The sequence below is a fragment of the Gymnogyps californianus genome, chromosome 17 (assembly GCF_018139145.2).
Source record: "Gymnogyps californianus isolate 813 chromosome 17, ASM1813914v2, whole genome shotgun sequence".
NCBI classification, from domain to species: Eukaryota; Metazoa; Chordata; class Aves; order Accipitriformes; family Cathartidae; genus Gymnogyps; species Gymnogyps californianus.
The window spans coordinates 1,860,944-1,877,388 of record NC_059487.1 but is presented as its reverse complement, the minus strand read 5'-3'; the positions used below and the strand labels follow the sequence as shown (position 1 = coordinate 1,877,388).

The 16,445-nt window shown below is 41.3% G+C and overlaps 2 protein-coding genes across 3 annotated transcripts in view; both read left to right on the top strand.

The window, feature by feature from the left end:
- Positions 1–6,466, top strand: part of ITCH (itchy E3 ubiquitin protein ligase) — a 64,790-nt gene extending 58,324 nt beyond the window's left edge. For both annotated transcript variants that reach the window (XM_050907072.1, XM_050907071.1), the window contains exons 20-24: positions 1,621–1,741; positions 2,475–2,579; positions 2,810–2,906; positions 3,288–3,360; positions 4,024–6,466. In XM_050907072.1, the coding sequence (XP_050763029.1) occupies positions 1,621–1,741; positions 2,475–2,579; positions 2,810–2,906; positions 3,288–3,360; positions 4,024–4,123 (496 nt within the window). In that variant the 3' untranslated portion in view covers positions 4,124–6,466. The remainder of the gene's footprint in view (positions 1–1,620; positions 1,742–2,474; positions 2,580–2,809; positions 2,907–3,287; positions 3,361–4,023) is intronic.
- Positions 6,467–9,863: 3,397 nt separating this feature from the next.
- DYNLRB1 (dynein light chain roadblock-type 1) lies at positions 9,864–16,150 on the top strand. Its single transcript, XM_050907227.1, has 4 exons — positions 9,864–9,898; positions 12,818–12,893; positions 14,340–14,507; positions 15,636–16,150. The coding sequence occupies exons 1-4, from the start codon at positions 9,896–9,898 to the stop codon at positions 15,677–15,679; spliced, it is 291 nt and encodes a 96-aa protein (XP_050763184.1). The 5' UTR covers positions 9,864–9,895; the 3' UTR covers positions 15,680–16,150.
- Positions 16,151–16,445: the final 295 nt, after the last annotated feature.

Genomic DNA, 16,445 nt, shown 5'->3' with positions numbered 1-16,445 from the left:
TTTTCTGGGGATATTTAAGTTTAGCAGAACACCATGACAACAAATGTCAATGTCAGGTATTTCGTGAAATCATTGCATGTGTTTATTACTTCACATTTTTTGTGCATTTTCTAATATGTGCATATATATATTGTGCATTTTTATACACATTTTGTGTATAAAAGAATTCTATTGCTTCATAGCTTGCTGATATTCTACCCAGCCATTAATGTTTGGGGTTTTTTTAAACTTAACATTTTTGGATGCTTTTGTGATTATTCTTATTTTTTAAAGACACTTGGGATCGCTACTAGTTTTATCTGAACTGGTCTTATAGTATAATTAGGTCTTGGCATTTGTAACAGGACAGTGTTATGAATGGTGTCATAAGTTGTATTGTCATAAATGAAGGATTATGTTTGCAGTACCAGAATGTTTTAAAGCAATAGGTTAAGAGGGAAGGAGCCTAAGAGCGATTAAAGAATAAAAATGTGAACAGTGACCTGCTTTGTCCTGAAATATCCCCTTCTTCCTCAATGTGCAGCAGTACATAAGCTCTGCTTGAAGGTGTGAACTTCAACATATAAGCCTGGAGGATGTGCTTGCAAAAAAAAAAGTCACACACATTGCAGGCACAAAATAAACTGAACCACAGTAGAATTTTCCTCTCTTTCTTACGAAGTGTTCTGTGAAGGCTTCTTTCATGGGAAGGGGTGAGGGAGAACGGAGTGGATTTTGTTTTCATCGCATGAGTAATGTGAAGACATTTCAGTGATTCACAGAAAAGGTAGTATTTGCAGAAGAAACATACTGGCATTTTGCAGTTCTGCAAAGTATTAATACTGGGGTTGAAAATAGGGAGGATCTGCAGAAAACCGTTCTTTTCTAGTTTCTAGGAACCCAGGGAGAGCTCAGATTCCAGTTTCACTCACATTCTTCTGTCTTACTCTGAGTCCTGCTTTAAGTCCCCAAAGCTTCTAGGATTGAAATCAGAAAATAGCCATCTCTCCTTTAGACTCCAGTTCTCCTGACAGGTTAGGCTTGAATTCAGCATAATATCTGCTTCTCCCTGGGTTCAGGTTCTTCGGGTCTCCTGCCTGCTTTTCACCCTTTTATTAATGGAGAGTGGAGTTTCTGCCACAGAGCAAAGTTTCATGATTAACAGAAACAAATATGGAACTTTCCAAATGGACATAGTCGTTTCTTGGTAAGCTAGCAGTCCTACTTATCTTCACCAGTACAACTTGACCTAGTTTTTACCTTTTCATGGATAATGACTGAGATTTCTGGGGAGAATATTAGACAAATATAGCTCTGCATTTTTTTCTTTCTTCAAATACCTAGGGACTGCTGTGCTCTCATTAATATAATCGGTGAATAGATGCTGCCTCCTCTTTGAGTCTAAAATACTTTCTGTAGCAGAATGGTTGGAAACATAGGGTTTTAACTTAAAGAAAAAACAAAATCATTTGCACAGAGTAAAGGTTACTAATAAAATTATACAATGCTCTATCCCCAGAACTTTCCAGACTTTCCATATTTTTAACTTAGCTTACAGTTCATCTCAAAATAGGCTAACAAAGATGTGGACTGGGGTTAGCACAGGCCACTTAAATTATCTTTCTGTATCTTCTTTTACAGGCTAGTAGCAGAATGGAGACTTTCCCGAGGTGTTGAGGAGCAGACACAGGCTTTCTTTGAAGGCTTCAATGAAATTCTGCCACAACAGTATTTGCAGTATTTTGATGCTAAGGAACTGGAGGTAAAGGATTGTTTGGCTATTGCTAGATCCAGGTTGTCATACATAAAATACTTAAATTCCAGACATGTCTGAAGAGCAGAACTTACTAAGGCTGACAACTCTTTTTTTATAGGGCATATGAGGGAAACTTTATGAAGTAGTATTTGATTAGTGTGTTTCCCTTCACTTTCCTCTTTGCAGCCTACTTACGCGTTTCTAAAGGCTAAGATTCTGCCAGTAGAAATTTCTTATTGAATTGCTTTTGTAATCCTCAGCAGTTTGATCTGCCTGTGTTCAAAGAATGAGTACCTTGACAGAAAGGGATATAAAACCAGATATGCAATGGATGATCGCATATAGACGGGTTTGGATCTAGGTGGTTTGGATCTCTCAAAATTACACTTTGTGAAGCATCTGTTCAATTTAAAAAGATAAAAACATAAAACGAAAACATCCTGTTCCTAGGCAATGATAAACTGTTCCTGGCTTGAATGTCTAAATGCAACCAATTATTCCATTTTTCACGACAGAGATGCTTTCTATTTTGTGGCCTCTCCAAATACACTTCATGAACAGTCGTCATTCTTTGTTGTAGAAGTTTTGGATAAAGTTTAAAATTAAAAACAAGTATACTGTCATTGCAGATGCTTCTAAGCATGGGTGCATTTGATGTTCTGTTTTGCTATGTGGGAAACCATAGAAGGAAAGTCATAACTTGCACTTCCACATTTATTTCCCTTTTTCTCCCCTAAAGGTGCTTCTATGTGGAATGCAAGAAATTGATTTGAATGACTGGCAGAGGCATACCATCTACCGGCACTATACTAGGACCAGCAGACAGATAGTATGGTTCTGGCAGGTTTGTAGACTTTGTTTTATTCTCAGACCGACAGAAGTTACAGAGCACAGCTACAGCTTAGTAAACAGTAGTCAGAATTATTGAACGGATCTGTAGTGTGTAAATATAAATTGTTACTGCTAATCCAGCTCTTCGTAACAGTCATGTAATTCGTTTATCTATGGATGATGATGTGAAAATCTGAATATCAAATCTGTACCTAAATGTTTATTTCAATTACTATTTTTCAGTTTGTGAAAGAAATAGATAATGAGAAGAGAATGAGACTCTTGCAGTTTGTTACTGGAACATGCAGATTACCAGTGGGAGGATTTGCTGACCTCATGGGTATGCATTAATAATCCCTCTAATGCATTCGATAATTTTTTTTAAAAGAACCAAGTTATATGTTTATGGACATTTTTAATGAATTTTGTATTGAATGCTCTTTTGTAAGTCCTGCATATACTTGAGCTATGACGGAGAAAGAGATGGAGGAATGTTTACACGTGGTGTATTGAGTTTCAAAATCACTTCAAATTTATACATTTCACCACATGCATATTTAGATCTAGGCAGAGTTGTATAATGAAAGACAGATGTCTTTTTTCTGTGCGAGTAATGGTAATCTTGTCTTGTGTGTAAGCCTTTCATACTTGAGTTGTAAGGTATTACCTACTGATACAAAGGTAGCTAGACCTATGCCTTGTTTATTTGAATTTGTTACAGGGAGCAACGGACCCCAAAAATTTTGTATTGAAAAAGTTGGAAAGGAAAACTGGTTACCTAGAAGTCATACCTGGTGAGTATGTAACAGAATATTCCTATTGTTCCGGTTTTGCTGACAACAATCAAATTTAGTAAATGGGTAATACACTTAAATGGTTGAGACTGTGTGGAAAGCAAACACCAAGTTATACCAATAAACTTTGTTGTTGAATAATAGCTGAACTTCTGAAGAACTCTTGTGGCATGGAGTAGATTCCATTGTAAATTCCATAATTTGTGCATTACTGAAAATTTTAAGTAATAAACAGTACTGTCTAAAGTGGTTGGGATCGATATCACTACACTCCATCTTGATAGTGAAGTAGCCACATTCACACTCCCTCTTCCCTAGAAAAAAGGTAGCTTCTCAGTTCCTCAGGTGTATTAGTGGTTAGTAAAAACACACAGATTTAAAATTTCAAATGTGAATGATGACTCCAGTTAACTAACTAGGAAAAGTTAGTGAAACTTCTTACCAAGTACACTGCATTTCTAGAAAACTATCACTGTTCAAGCGCTTGAACTCTAACTTTTGCTCTCAGAAATATATAAATTTATGTTGGTAGTCGGCTTTTCACAGGGTATAAATCCAGGTATCCATCTACACAGCAAAAAGCTTAATTGCCCATATTCATAATGGATTTTTTGGTCATGGTTTAATTATTTTTCAGTACTTAAGTTTTTTCTTTATTTTCAGTTTCAATCGCTTAGACCTTCCACCCTATAAGAATTATGAGCAGTTGAAGGAAAAGCTGTTGTTCGCAATTGAAGAAACAGAAGGATTTGGGCAAGAATAGCTAAAATTTGCACCGTGAAGAATGTGAACTCAACACGATGTATGTTCTTCACTTCTTCTGCTTGTTGCACACTTCATTGTAAAGTAGACTTGACTTGGATTTATTTAACAATACTAATGTGTAAGTAAATGGATGTTATCCTGAGGTTTTATCCACGTTAACTCTGGATTTCTGCTGAGCACTTTCAGAAATCAAATGAGCAATCAGATACGGCTACAAATGAATTATAACCTAAGTAGAGGTTTAATGCAGCTCTGGGCTCTGCTTTGTTTTACCATTCATTAATTAGAATGTGTCCTGAATGACTGACAGATTTTTAACAATAGTTTTGTCTTTCCTTTTTAGTAGCATTTTTTGCTACTGATGCACTGGGAAGTTCATTGGTAGCTGCAATGCTGCAGCATCATCGTAAGCCTCTTTACAGCAGTGTTGTTAGAGCCAGCGTGTAACCATCCTCTGCGTACCGTGAGCAAATTCACTGCTTAAGCCCTTTTTTTCTAACTCAAGTGTGGCCGGACTGTTTTTTTCCCTGCCTGGAGTCTGCTCACATGCCAGCTGGACTCAAGCTGCTGTTAACGGGATGTCAAACTGTGGCACAAATCCAGGGCGTAGCATTGCTTTGTTTTTTCCCAATCCTGCTAATTTCAGCAAAATACACACCCGCTCAGAGTTGTTGGAACATTTCTGTGTGCCCTCAGAAGAATTCTGATCTTTTTCTGTGTAACACATTTAACTTTTAAATCAATATTAACACTGTGGTACTTCACTTGTTTTGCAAAAGACAAGGCCACCTGGGATTGCACTGATTCCATTTAGATTCCTGTTTGCAGACTGATGTTTCTTGTCAAAAGTGTTAATGGACATTATTCTCAGTGTTCTTCTTACACGTTGCAGTCAGTTTGCTCTGAAGACTTTATTGGGTTCTCAGGAAGAGGTACAAAACAACTGGATTCAGAAAATGATAATACTTACCATTTTTGCTGATGAACCGATAGGCGAATCTGGCTAAGGCTAAGAGGATTAGAAAGTTCAGAAAAGGATGACAGATTTTTGAAAAGCGGGAGCATCAGTAAATAGTTCTATAAAGATTGAAACTAACATTTTTGGAGGAGGTTTCTAAACTAATTCACCCTAAGCTGCTTATAGCTAGTGTAGTGAGTTCCTATTGGATTAATAACATCTTTTACTTCCTTTTAGAATTTGTTAATATTCAATTCTCTTCTGGTTTACAATAACATTTTGCATTTTACTGCTCCTTTAGACTGAATGCACTTTTTGGGTATGGTCAGCTCTTTCCCTGTCTGAAGGGAGGAAAGCAAACTTCAATGAGATGAGCTGTTAGCCATAGTAAGAGACATGACACTTGAAATAGCATGTAGCACATATTAAAGCATAACTGCAGCTCAAAGCATTGGGACAGGAGCTGTTTTTAAGAGGCTTCTAGATATCGGAGCTGAAACAGGACAGTGGGAAACTGTAAAACTGAACTTCCAGTCTTGAATATTTCTTTCCTGCTGTCCCTTCTGTCTAAACGATAAGAAGGAAAAACTGATTCAGGCCTAAGAAGAACCAAGATGCTAGTTTTTAACTGATTTCAAGAGTTTTTCAGGTCATACAAAGTGATAAATGCTTATTGGAAGGCAGAATGGTTAGACTTTAGAGTGAATAGCTCTTTTGTCATGCATATTCTAAGAAAGGCATGGAAAAGAGCTTCTGATGATATAGAAATGACCCTCTTTTACAGTTTCATTGGTGGTGAGAACTAACCTGACTTCATGGTTTTACTAGGAGGAAAATCTGCCAACTTCAAAACATTTGACAGATATATTACAGTATACAGCTCGAGGAGAAAAAAGCCTTATAAATATTTTCTGTTTATATTAATTCTTACAATGAAATGTAGTTATCTAACATATTTACAAGAGAGATTAAATTAAGCAAGATAATGCAAGATTAAGCTATGAAAAATAGTCTGTGTTCTGCATAATGCTTTATGATTCATGTAGGGACCCTAGAACTATTGTTAATGTATAAATATCACCCAAAAGGCTTTCAGCCCTATATTTTTAAAATAAAGAATAGTTATAATTGAAATAGCCTTAGCCCTAGTTCTATAGGGTATGGCTGTTTAATATTTTTATGGTTGAAATGTTTAGTTCAGGAAAAAGGTAAATGCTTGTATATATTTTTGCAGTCCAGGATTCCACTTACTCCATTTTTCTTTCTTTAATTTAAATGGCATGTTTATATGTCTTTTCTGCTGTATTAGGATGGGGGAAAGGGGGCTGGATATCCCAAGCACCAGGTATGATTTTAAAATATTGCAAATAAAGAATTCATTGGGGGGGGGAATCTGTGAAACATTGGATTTGGCCAAAATATAAAAAATTTAAAGCAACTTTACTGTGTTGAATTGGCAATATTTCTGAAGTCAGAGGTTAAGATTACTTAGGCATTTTACTTTGTCAGCATTGTGAATGCTAACAAATCTGTTAATTTTTTACAGCATGTTGTGTAGAAATAAAAAGGAATTAATATAAGCCACTGGTGCACTTTTCTGTTCTTTATGGGGATCTGGTGAAAACAACATGTGGATGAGCCCACAGCATCTAGTACCCCAGACAACAGGTTATTACGAATTGGACTTACAAGTAAGGTTTTCAGCAGAGATTAATGAATTTGTCTCCCACTACTTCAACTGATTTAGCAACCTGAGCTGCATAAATTCATAGTATGTCACAGATGTATATTCATATGCCACTGTCAATTGATCCTAATTTTCAAGTATTAAAATAACTTTTATTTAGAATTTTGCCTTATGAGAATGACATGAGAAAATTAAATGCTGAGCCGTTGATCTAAGAATTAACAAAGCCTTATTGTTCTGGGTAGCTCAGGAAATGTTAATATACTAATGAAATGCACAGTAAAGGCATCATGTCTTCATCTGATCTAGTATGGAAGTTGGTTTTTTTTAATCCAGTCGCTTGTGTTTAAAAAAAAAAGCTTTTTTTATTATTCTGAGAAAAGTAAAACAAAAAAATGCTTTGTTGGGTTTGTTTGTTTGTTTGTTTGCATTTTTATTACATGCTGCACTGGATTTGTAATCTCAACTCTCTCTGTTACATTGGTATCTCCAGCCCCCTTTTTGTGGTGTCTTTTAATTTTCTTCAGGAATCACTGTTTGTGTATATGTGCTCTAGTAAACTCTTATATAAACTGGGATCAGCAGCACTGGATTGTAAAATACTGTACTGAAATTCATTGTTGAAATTTCCTTGCATTGTAATTTCAAATACTCAGGTAACTGTAACAGTATCTCAGTAAGTTAAATACTTTTATAAAACTACTTCAAGAGCTGGTGGTCTCGTCGTTATTCCTTCTGTGTTATGAAGCATCCCTGTGCAAATAAATTGTCTGTCTGCACTTTCGAGGGTGAAGGGTTACGCTGTCTGAAGTTGTCCTTCCAGCAAAGTTCTTTAGGAAAGTTCCTCTCCCGAGACCTCGTCTGCCATTGTCGATTGCGTTGGAACTTCCTTAGGAGATTTCAGACACAGCTGCCGTTGGGACTGGTCAGAAACCGCGGATAAAACAGTTCCTGCATTTTTAGTGCTCACGGTCCTGGGGACGGTGCCCCAAGGAGACAGTGAGGCTGCTGGTCTGTTAGCGGTGGTACTCTGAGGGAGACGCTCTGGAGAAAGGTTCTGCAGGAGCCACAGCTTTAATATTTTCTTGTGCCAGGGTGACGGGAAGGAGGGGAAAAAAGCTCAGATGAGACTGGCCAGCCTTGTACTTGCCCTGATCCTCCTCCTTGAAGGGAGAAGCGGTATTTACATTCTTCCTGTCATCAGGAACCTCTCCTGATCGCCATGACCTTTCACAGATCATTGAGATCGGCCTTGCAGTGACATTGGCCAGCTCCCTCAGCACTCACGGGTATATCCCATCAGGTCTCAGGAACTTGTTTATGTCCGGTTTGTTCAAATGTTCCCGAAACTGATCCTCCTCCGCTGCCGCAGACCTTCCCACTGGGTTTTCACGCTGCTTACTTTCCCAGATGTTCACACAGACTCAGTTGATACAGTTTTGTTAGTAGCAGCAAATCCCGAGTATGCTTTTCTATGCCAAGTAAATATATGCAATCATAACTGCCTTTTTTCTGCAGCAGGGGAGGTTAGTTTTGAATTTCTTCCTCCATGCTTTGGATGAAATCACTTAAAAGCATGCTAGTAAGTTGTGTAAACCCAAAATTTGACACGGCTTTGGGTAGTTTTAAGTTAGTACAGCTATGAGGATATTTCACATATATCTGAAGTTAAAAAAACCAAAATGAAATCACAATGCAATGCATGATAAACGTATGCTATGATAAATGTACAACTCAGTTGCACCATTGCATTAGTTCCTTGCTGTTTTCGTCTGTGATGATGTTGCTAATGTCGGTACCGGTCCTGGGTGGGGTTCTGGATGGTTTTGTCCACGGCAAGATGTGGGACTCCTGGTTTAGTTTAAACAAAACCTTGTTTGGTTTAGGTCTCTGGCAGCTGTGCAGTGCTTACCTACTGACCAAATCTTACCGCCATTGGTGGGACTAGAATCAGTCTGTGGTAAAATGGCTTTCTGTAGCCAAGCTTGAAAACTTACTCCTGGACTGATAAGAGAGATCAGAATTTAAATTAATTAGGTTGCAGAGCTGTAAATACCCACTAGAAGAGAAAATAGCTGTACCTCTTGGAACCTGAAGGGTTTGTTCCTGATCTCTGAAGATGCCTGATCCCATGTCCACTCGCAACCTGTCAACTCTACAGTAGTGCACAAATGACAGGGTTCATCGGAGAAATCTTGTTTTCTCTGAGCAGAAAGTAGTCCCTGCCAGATTTGAAGGACCGGTGAGCTTATCTGCTCTGTGAAATCCTGGTTTTCAGAGTATCTCGGGAAAAAAATGGAAAATACTTCATGAGGTCATGTTTCTACTTTTTACCCAACAACTACCCGCTTTCTGTAACTGCTGTGAGGAGCTGCGCGTTAGCTGAATGTCAGGTTTCTGCTTGCAGGGTCGCAGTGCTGAAAGCAGCAACATTCAGTGCAGAGAATGGATCCATGAAAGGGGGAAAGTACCGAATGCTGTTACTGGGTACGTGTGATACCAACTCGGGCTACGTTTGATAAGTTCTTGAGCGTGTTGTTTTGCCTTCAGGCCAGAGGACATCCCCGATCCTTTCCGAAGGCGGCTGAGCATTTGTCCCTTTCATGCTCACAGGGGCAGAAGACGCCGTTACCCGTACGCCATGCATTCCCAGGGGCCGCGGCAGGTAGGTTCCTCGGGTTTTCACCAGCCCCGCCGTTTTAGGCGTGCACGACGCCTGCAGGGTGTCAGCGGGGCCGGCACCGACCTGCCGAGCGCCGCTCCTCGCCCCGGGGGCCTTCAGAGGCAGCTGCGGCTTCGCGGCCGCGGGGGGGCCGCTCTTCCCGCCCCCTTTCCTTTACTTGAGGGATAAAGTTGTGAGGGTTACGCTAGCGGCCCGTACACGAGATCAGCGACCCGACGGGAGCCGCGGCCGGGCCGCGCCTCACCCCGCCGGGCCCTGAGGCGATCGGGGCGGAAGTTGATGCGGAAACGCCGGTGTTGGGCCGCACCCCCGCCGTGGGACAAGTGCTTCCGGAGCAGGGCGCACGCCGCGACGCCCGGCCCGCCGCTCCTCCCCGCGGATTGGCGGAACGGGCGGCGCATGCGCGCGGTGCCGTGACTGGGCGGAGAGGCGGCGGCTCGAGATGGTGGGTGAGGCCGCGGCGGGCGGCGGGGGCTGCCCGGGCCGGCGGCAGCGGGGCCTTGTCTCCAACGCGGGGCCCGGGCGGCGGCGGCGGCGTCCTCCGTCCCGTCCCGTCCCGTCCCCCTCTGGCGCTGGCGGGGGGGTCCCTGTGCCTCCTGGGGAGGCGCCGCCTCTCTCGCCCGGCCCTCGGGGGGCTCCGGCCTGGGAGACGCCCGCGTTCGCCCGGCCGCCAGCGCCCGCCCTGCAGCAGGCGCGGAACGAGGCGGAGAGGACCGCTCCTCGGACCTCCTCGGCCAGAGGGGCTGCCCCCGCCCGGGCGGGTGTCCGGGCCGTCCCGTGTCCTGCCCCGAGTGAAAGCGAGACCCGGTTGCGGGCAGTTGTTTGATCTCTCCCCGGTTGCTCTTAATCCCCCCGGTTTGGCGTGGGTTTGGTTTCTGCGCTAGGGACGCGCGGCTGGGGCCCTGTTTTTGTTAAGTGGGTGTTTTGCCAGGAGGTTTGTGGTATCTTGTGGCTTGCCGGTGCCAGCCGGCAGCTCAGGAGGCCCCTGCTGTGTCACGGAGGGGTTTCACCGTGACAGCTGATAGCGCGGGCCGTGGGCTTGTGTCCCAAAGTCATCGCCGTGGAAAGCGCATCGTTCCCGTAAACCTTCAGTTAATTCTGTCAAGCGCTGAAATACGCCGTGCGATGGCAGGCTGAAGATACGTTCAGAGGAAAATCTTTGCGTTTCTTACGCCTACCGGGTTACAATTCCTAAAGCTGAAAGTAACCAGGAAGAAAGAGTGTTTTAAGACAGCTGGCTGTTTAATATTCTGTGGAACCTGGAACGTATTTATTTTATTGTAATTGTATTGGAGGTTGCTTCCTGTTCAAATGTATTGTTGGCTAGCGCATATTCATGAAATTGGGGATCAAAATATGTGGAAAAATTTCTAAAGAAATAAATGCTGACCTAAGTTGTAGATGGAAAATTGAAATGGTCTAATAAGATGTATTTTTTAGGCGAACCTAGGAGTTAAAGCTTTCTAGATGAAAACAGGAAGATAAAGGCAACTGTTGTATATGGCAAAGGTTATATAAGAGCAAATCAGTGATGGAGGAGTATTTATTCTCCTTTTCCAGAGTGCATCTCTCCTTCTCCATCTACTATCTCTTATGGTTATTCAGCCCTTTATTAAGATAGTTTTTGTTTGTTTCACGAGTTAAATATTTAATTTTTTCTCAGTAATATTTTTGCTGGTCTGGTGAGTTGAACTGCTCGCGGAGGTGTTGGACAAGCACCAGAGCTAGGGTGTGTGTAGCGGTACGTGTGTGTCAGGGAGTAAGAACAGGAGGAGCAAGACCTTCCCATGTCAAGAACAGTGAACTGTTAGAGCAGATCACCCCACCTTGTGAGTTAAATTATCTGTTGGTTGTTAGAAGAAATTAAAAATTGGTATCGTTCTGTATGGATGCTTCTTTGCATCCAAATAGGTTTGTTAAGGTCCAGTGAAGGAAAGTGTTTAACAAATCAGGGCTTAAATACTGCTAGTAATCAGGAAATTATTTCAGACTCAATGGCATGCCACCGTATTTCTCTCAGCATTTGTACACCCTGTAGTTTGTTCTTTGTTTCACTTCCCTTGTCTTCCATTTGAAAATAGTCCAGCATTCAGAAATAATCAAGAGCTTTGTTGAAAAGACTGAATTTTCCTATGCTGGATAAGACAGAAAAACTCTGGTTCGTAAAGACAAACTCAGGTGGTACCATCTCTTATCAGCAACAGTTCGTGGTAGTCCAGGCTACTTACACTAACAGCACTCTGCAGGAAGTTTGCTAGTAGTTCGGAGGTTGAGGCCACGTTGTTTTGTTAGGACAAGTCCTCTTCCCAGGGAACAGGGCTTATAACGTGACTGTGCTCATCTGCTGCGGGGTGGAAGTGGAGAGAGGGTTATTCACCGTGCCTGAGAAGCACAGCCGTCTCGGCCCAATGCCCGTGTAGGTCTCACCTTTCCCGAGTTCAGGTGATTCCTGTCTTCCCTCCTAGACCGTTTCTGTGGGACTCCGTCTTGCAGGATCTGAAAGATGCTGCGTGTCTCTGTTTCCTTTAATGGGAATAAAAAATGCCAAATATTCACCCAGCTGTGGGAAACGGCTCAGGTGCTGAGGTTTTATGACCCTGTTAGAGAACCCATAGTTAAATTTTGATTGATGTCTTGTAGCAATGGAAGTTGTGCAGAAGGGTTTGAAAGCTCTTCTGAAATTGGTGGTGATTTTTACAGAGAAGGCAAGGGGACTACTGCCATGGCCTTCAGTTGTCATTTTTTCCTTTTTTTTTTTTAAGTTGATTTTGCAAAGTTGTAAATTATTGTTAGTGGTTATAATCTTGTAGCTATCCCAGCACGAATCATAGTTATAAATAAATAGCATTTATTAATTGTTTTTCCCCTCACTTTTCTAATTTGTAATTGCCCTTAGCATTCATTTGATAAAAGGGAAGGTAGTCTTGCACCCAGAATGTATCTTTTTCTACTTTTTTCATAAATTCTGTGTATATTTTCATACATGATTTTTGCTTGACACCTAAATTGTAGCAGTCTGACTAAGCAGTCTTCCAGTTGCAAGCCTACAGTAAGGAACTGATGTGGGAGGTTGCGGGAGGCTTGGGGAGGAGGAGAGAGGGAAAGATCAGAGGGGAGTTCCAACTTTCCACAAGATTATAGTCACAAACGAGTGAAGAGCAAAGACAGATGGAAAACAACTGAAAAGGTCATGCAGAAAAGGTAGTACCAAAGTACAGACGCTTTGCTGTATAGAACGGTGTAGGTAGTATCTGTTTGAATCACCTTGGTGCAGCTTTATTTTCAGACACATCATTACAAAGCTTTGGTGGAAGGCAAGTAGCAGCCGTAATCTTCTATTGATGTGTGCTTTCTCTTTTTGCAGGCTGAGGTGGAAGAAACACTGAAGCGAATTCAGAGCCAAAAAGGAGTGCAAGGAATCATTGTTGTTAATTCTGAAGGTGCTGCGTCAGTCTCAGTTTTCTGAGATATAACTTATTCTAAACATGCACTTTAAGGACCACTGATTGTACTACTTGCATTTAGATTACAGTCTGTCTTTAGCAAAGGTTTTCCTGTAGCCGAAGCAGATAGACAATAGTTAGGCTACAAGAGAAAACTGGATTGCCGTTTCTGCTTTTCTGCAAGCTCACTTTATTATTTTAGGAAATAAATTCAATAAAATAAATTGCAAAAGCTTAGAAATATTTGAGTTATGCCAGTGTTTGAGACTGTGTTCTGTCAAAGCCTTTATCGGTAGCACTAAAAGCTCTCATGACATCTGAAATCTTGCTGCTGTGCGTGTCCAGAATGCTGCTGTCTTGGCAGACTCGAGTAGCTTAGCAGCTGTCTCGTGCTCATGGCCTCATGAGACTCACAAGCTAGTTGGCTCTTCTTGGAGTCATTGAAGGCTCCAACAGAGCAGACCTGTTCAGAGCACTCTAAATATACTGTGAGCAGCCCAGCTTCTTAAAACTGTGTAATTATCAATTTAAATTGAGTATTTCCTAGAAATAATCCTTAGAAAAGATGAGAGATAGTAGCTATATACGAATATATGGAAGATCAGATCATCGCGTATGCAGCTTGGGTTCCTGCTCGCTGCTTTTTCATGATAGCGAATAATGGATTGTGCTCTCCAGGCTGAAGCTGCGCTTATTTGAACATACACCTGCAGCAGTTTTTCTGCCATGCCAGTATTTGGTAGTTGGCTGCTGCATTGTTCTGACACGTGAGCTGAATTTTGGCTGGCTTTTTGTGGGAAAACGTATCTAATGGGTGGCAGAAGTATAAGGGAGGGAAAGCTCTGGCCAAAGGGTCAGTGTGTCTGCCCTCTTGGCTGGTGCACAGGAGTTGAACCAGGGACCTCGCAGGACTGCATCAACTCTTGTGGCTAAACGTTGGAGCTTCAGCTTTGTAATTGTGTGATGCAGCAGCTGATGTCCTCTGCAACCAACGCTGATCCCAGCCTAGCTTACTTGAATATCATTTAACTGTGATGTTCAGGAGCCTTTCTGAAAGGAAAAGCTGTCCCCAGTCCGGAGAACAAAATTGAAACATTGGTATTTCCTCTCTCCCCCCCAGATACTTATTTTTGTTATTATTTATTTCTATTTATAAATCTCATAAATAAACAAATAAATTAAAAAGCAAAAGTAAAGCACTGATGCTACTAGAGGTAAACAGTTCTCCTCACCTACACCTGTGGTTCCAGATCTTAACCTTTCCACATCTTACTTCTGTTCATGTTCTTCTTTTAAGCCTTTGAAAAGAACACTCCTAATCCCTGGTGTAGCGACAAGATCTGCTTAGGTTGAATAGCCACCCCGGTTGGACCTGATGATGCCCAAGGCGGAGTTAGTTCTGGAGTTTGGTCCTTGACCCTTGCTGTCCCCTGTTTCTTGCAGGTATTCCTATCAAAAGTACTATGGACAACTCCACAACGATTCAGTATGCGGGCCTCATGCACAGCTTCATCATGAAGGCAAGGAGCACTGTGCGAGACATTGATCCCCAGAATGACCTCACATTCCTGCGGATCCGCTCCAAGAAAAACGAGATCATGGTTGCACCAGGTAAAAGCGAGTGGGGTGAAAGCAGGTATCAGGGAATCCAGCAGAATTCTTTTCTCGTGAGATTGACGCTGTCAGCCTGAGAGAAAAGTTCTGCCTGCTGCTTTTATTCATATTGTATCATCTCTTCTTTTCCAAGAAGCTGTTTTGCTTTCTTCAGAGTTGAAAGCTTTTATCATTGACCGAAGTTTGCTTTTTCATGTTTGAACGTGGGAAATCACTTTCCTCATTTCATGTTGATCAAAGTAGAAAGTGTTAGATAGTGTTTGAGAGTATGTTGCAGCCTCTCATGCTTTGTGTTTTTCAGTATAAAACCACAAGAGTTGGAAAGGAATACGTTTTGAGGGCAACTTCAGTTCAGCACTGTAGACTAGGTGATAAAGCAAAACAGTCTAATAGATTTTCCAGTTCAGAGAAAAGTAATAGAGCATACTGTAGCTGTAATCATGAGTTGTAGAATATAGCAGCAGCAACCTTCTTTTCAGGAAACGTCCTCAGTATTTCATCAAATTATGAAACAGGAAGCAATGAGAAGAGCACAGTTCATTCATGTGGCAGGAACTCAGCTTTCTTCCTTCATACTGCATCGGCTCCGTGGTGGGATTGTGCTGATGGAGAGGCAAAGGAGGGGATTGCAGTTGCAGTAGGCTGCTCTGCAGGGACTGGTCAAGGCAGATCTTAAGACAGGCTCTGGGGTTTGTGCTGAGGCAGCCTCTGATTTCCATATGAAGGATGAAAAGAGAGGAATAAGCATTGCTCCAGAAAAAATGCAGCTGCAGGCACTGCAGCCCAGCACTCTGCCTGTGAGATAAGGGAAGTCGCTGTCGTGCGCCGCCTGTTTTGATTCCGTCGTTGCATGTGCCAGTTACTATTATTTCCTAGGCAAAAACTGAGTTAAATTCAATTGGCTTGGGAGCATGGAGTTTCTAAAGCTGAGACTTTTTCTCAGTAAGACTCATAAAAATAAGTGATCTGACATGCCAAGCCTGTTTTGCTCATTGAGAATGAATGTCGGGACTCTATAGTTCCCACAATGTATCAGTGAGATATGAAAAAATGTTGATATTTACTGTTGCTGTGAACAAATATCAGCAATGAAAGAATAATTCTTTTTTTTTTTTTTTCCTCCAGATAAAGACTACTTCCTGATTGTCATCCAGAATCCAACTGAATGATTACACTGACTTGGTCTGTTTCTTTTCCCTTTGCCCAACTGTTTTTTTAATTTAATGGTAAAGAATAGAGCATTACTGTTAACTCTGGTGTGCCACTTCAATAATGTCTGGAAAAACAAAAGCAGGTGTTTTTGTTGTTTACAAACAGAAAAAGTGGCTTTTTTTTTTTTGTATCACAAGTTGTTTTGAGAAGGAGTTGGTGAATTAGAATCAGGCAGTAAAAAATGCAACAGATTCTTTTAATAGTTAAGAAGATAATATAATAAAATTCTAATAATGTTCTAAAAAAGATTATTCTTTGTATGTTTCCATGCTTCTGTCACCACTATTTGAGATACGCTTTTACACTATTACTTTTGAATGACTGTAAATATGAAACTTGCCTATCCTCTAGTTCTGTCTTACTCTGTTGGTTTTACAAGTTACTTTGAAAAAGTCTGGCCGTATCAAATTAAAACGTGTCATCAGTGACTGTTTTTGTTTTACGTGTTTTCCTTCTGAAGATTTTAATTATTCTCATGATTGAGTGAGTTTTTCTTCAAAAAACAGAACCTTCCTAGGACTATTTTTACTCATCTGTTGCTTTCTCTAAACAAGGTTTTAGTCTGAGTGCATGTGCAGTGTACTCATAACTGCCTCGTATGTTGGAGCATTTTCCTACCACTTGCTTTCTGTTTCGGACAGAGAAGTGTTGTGGCTAAGTAAGGCCATCAAGAGGAGCTCTCATGCTATCATAGTCCAGTAGCCAATTTGATCTGGTATCTTC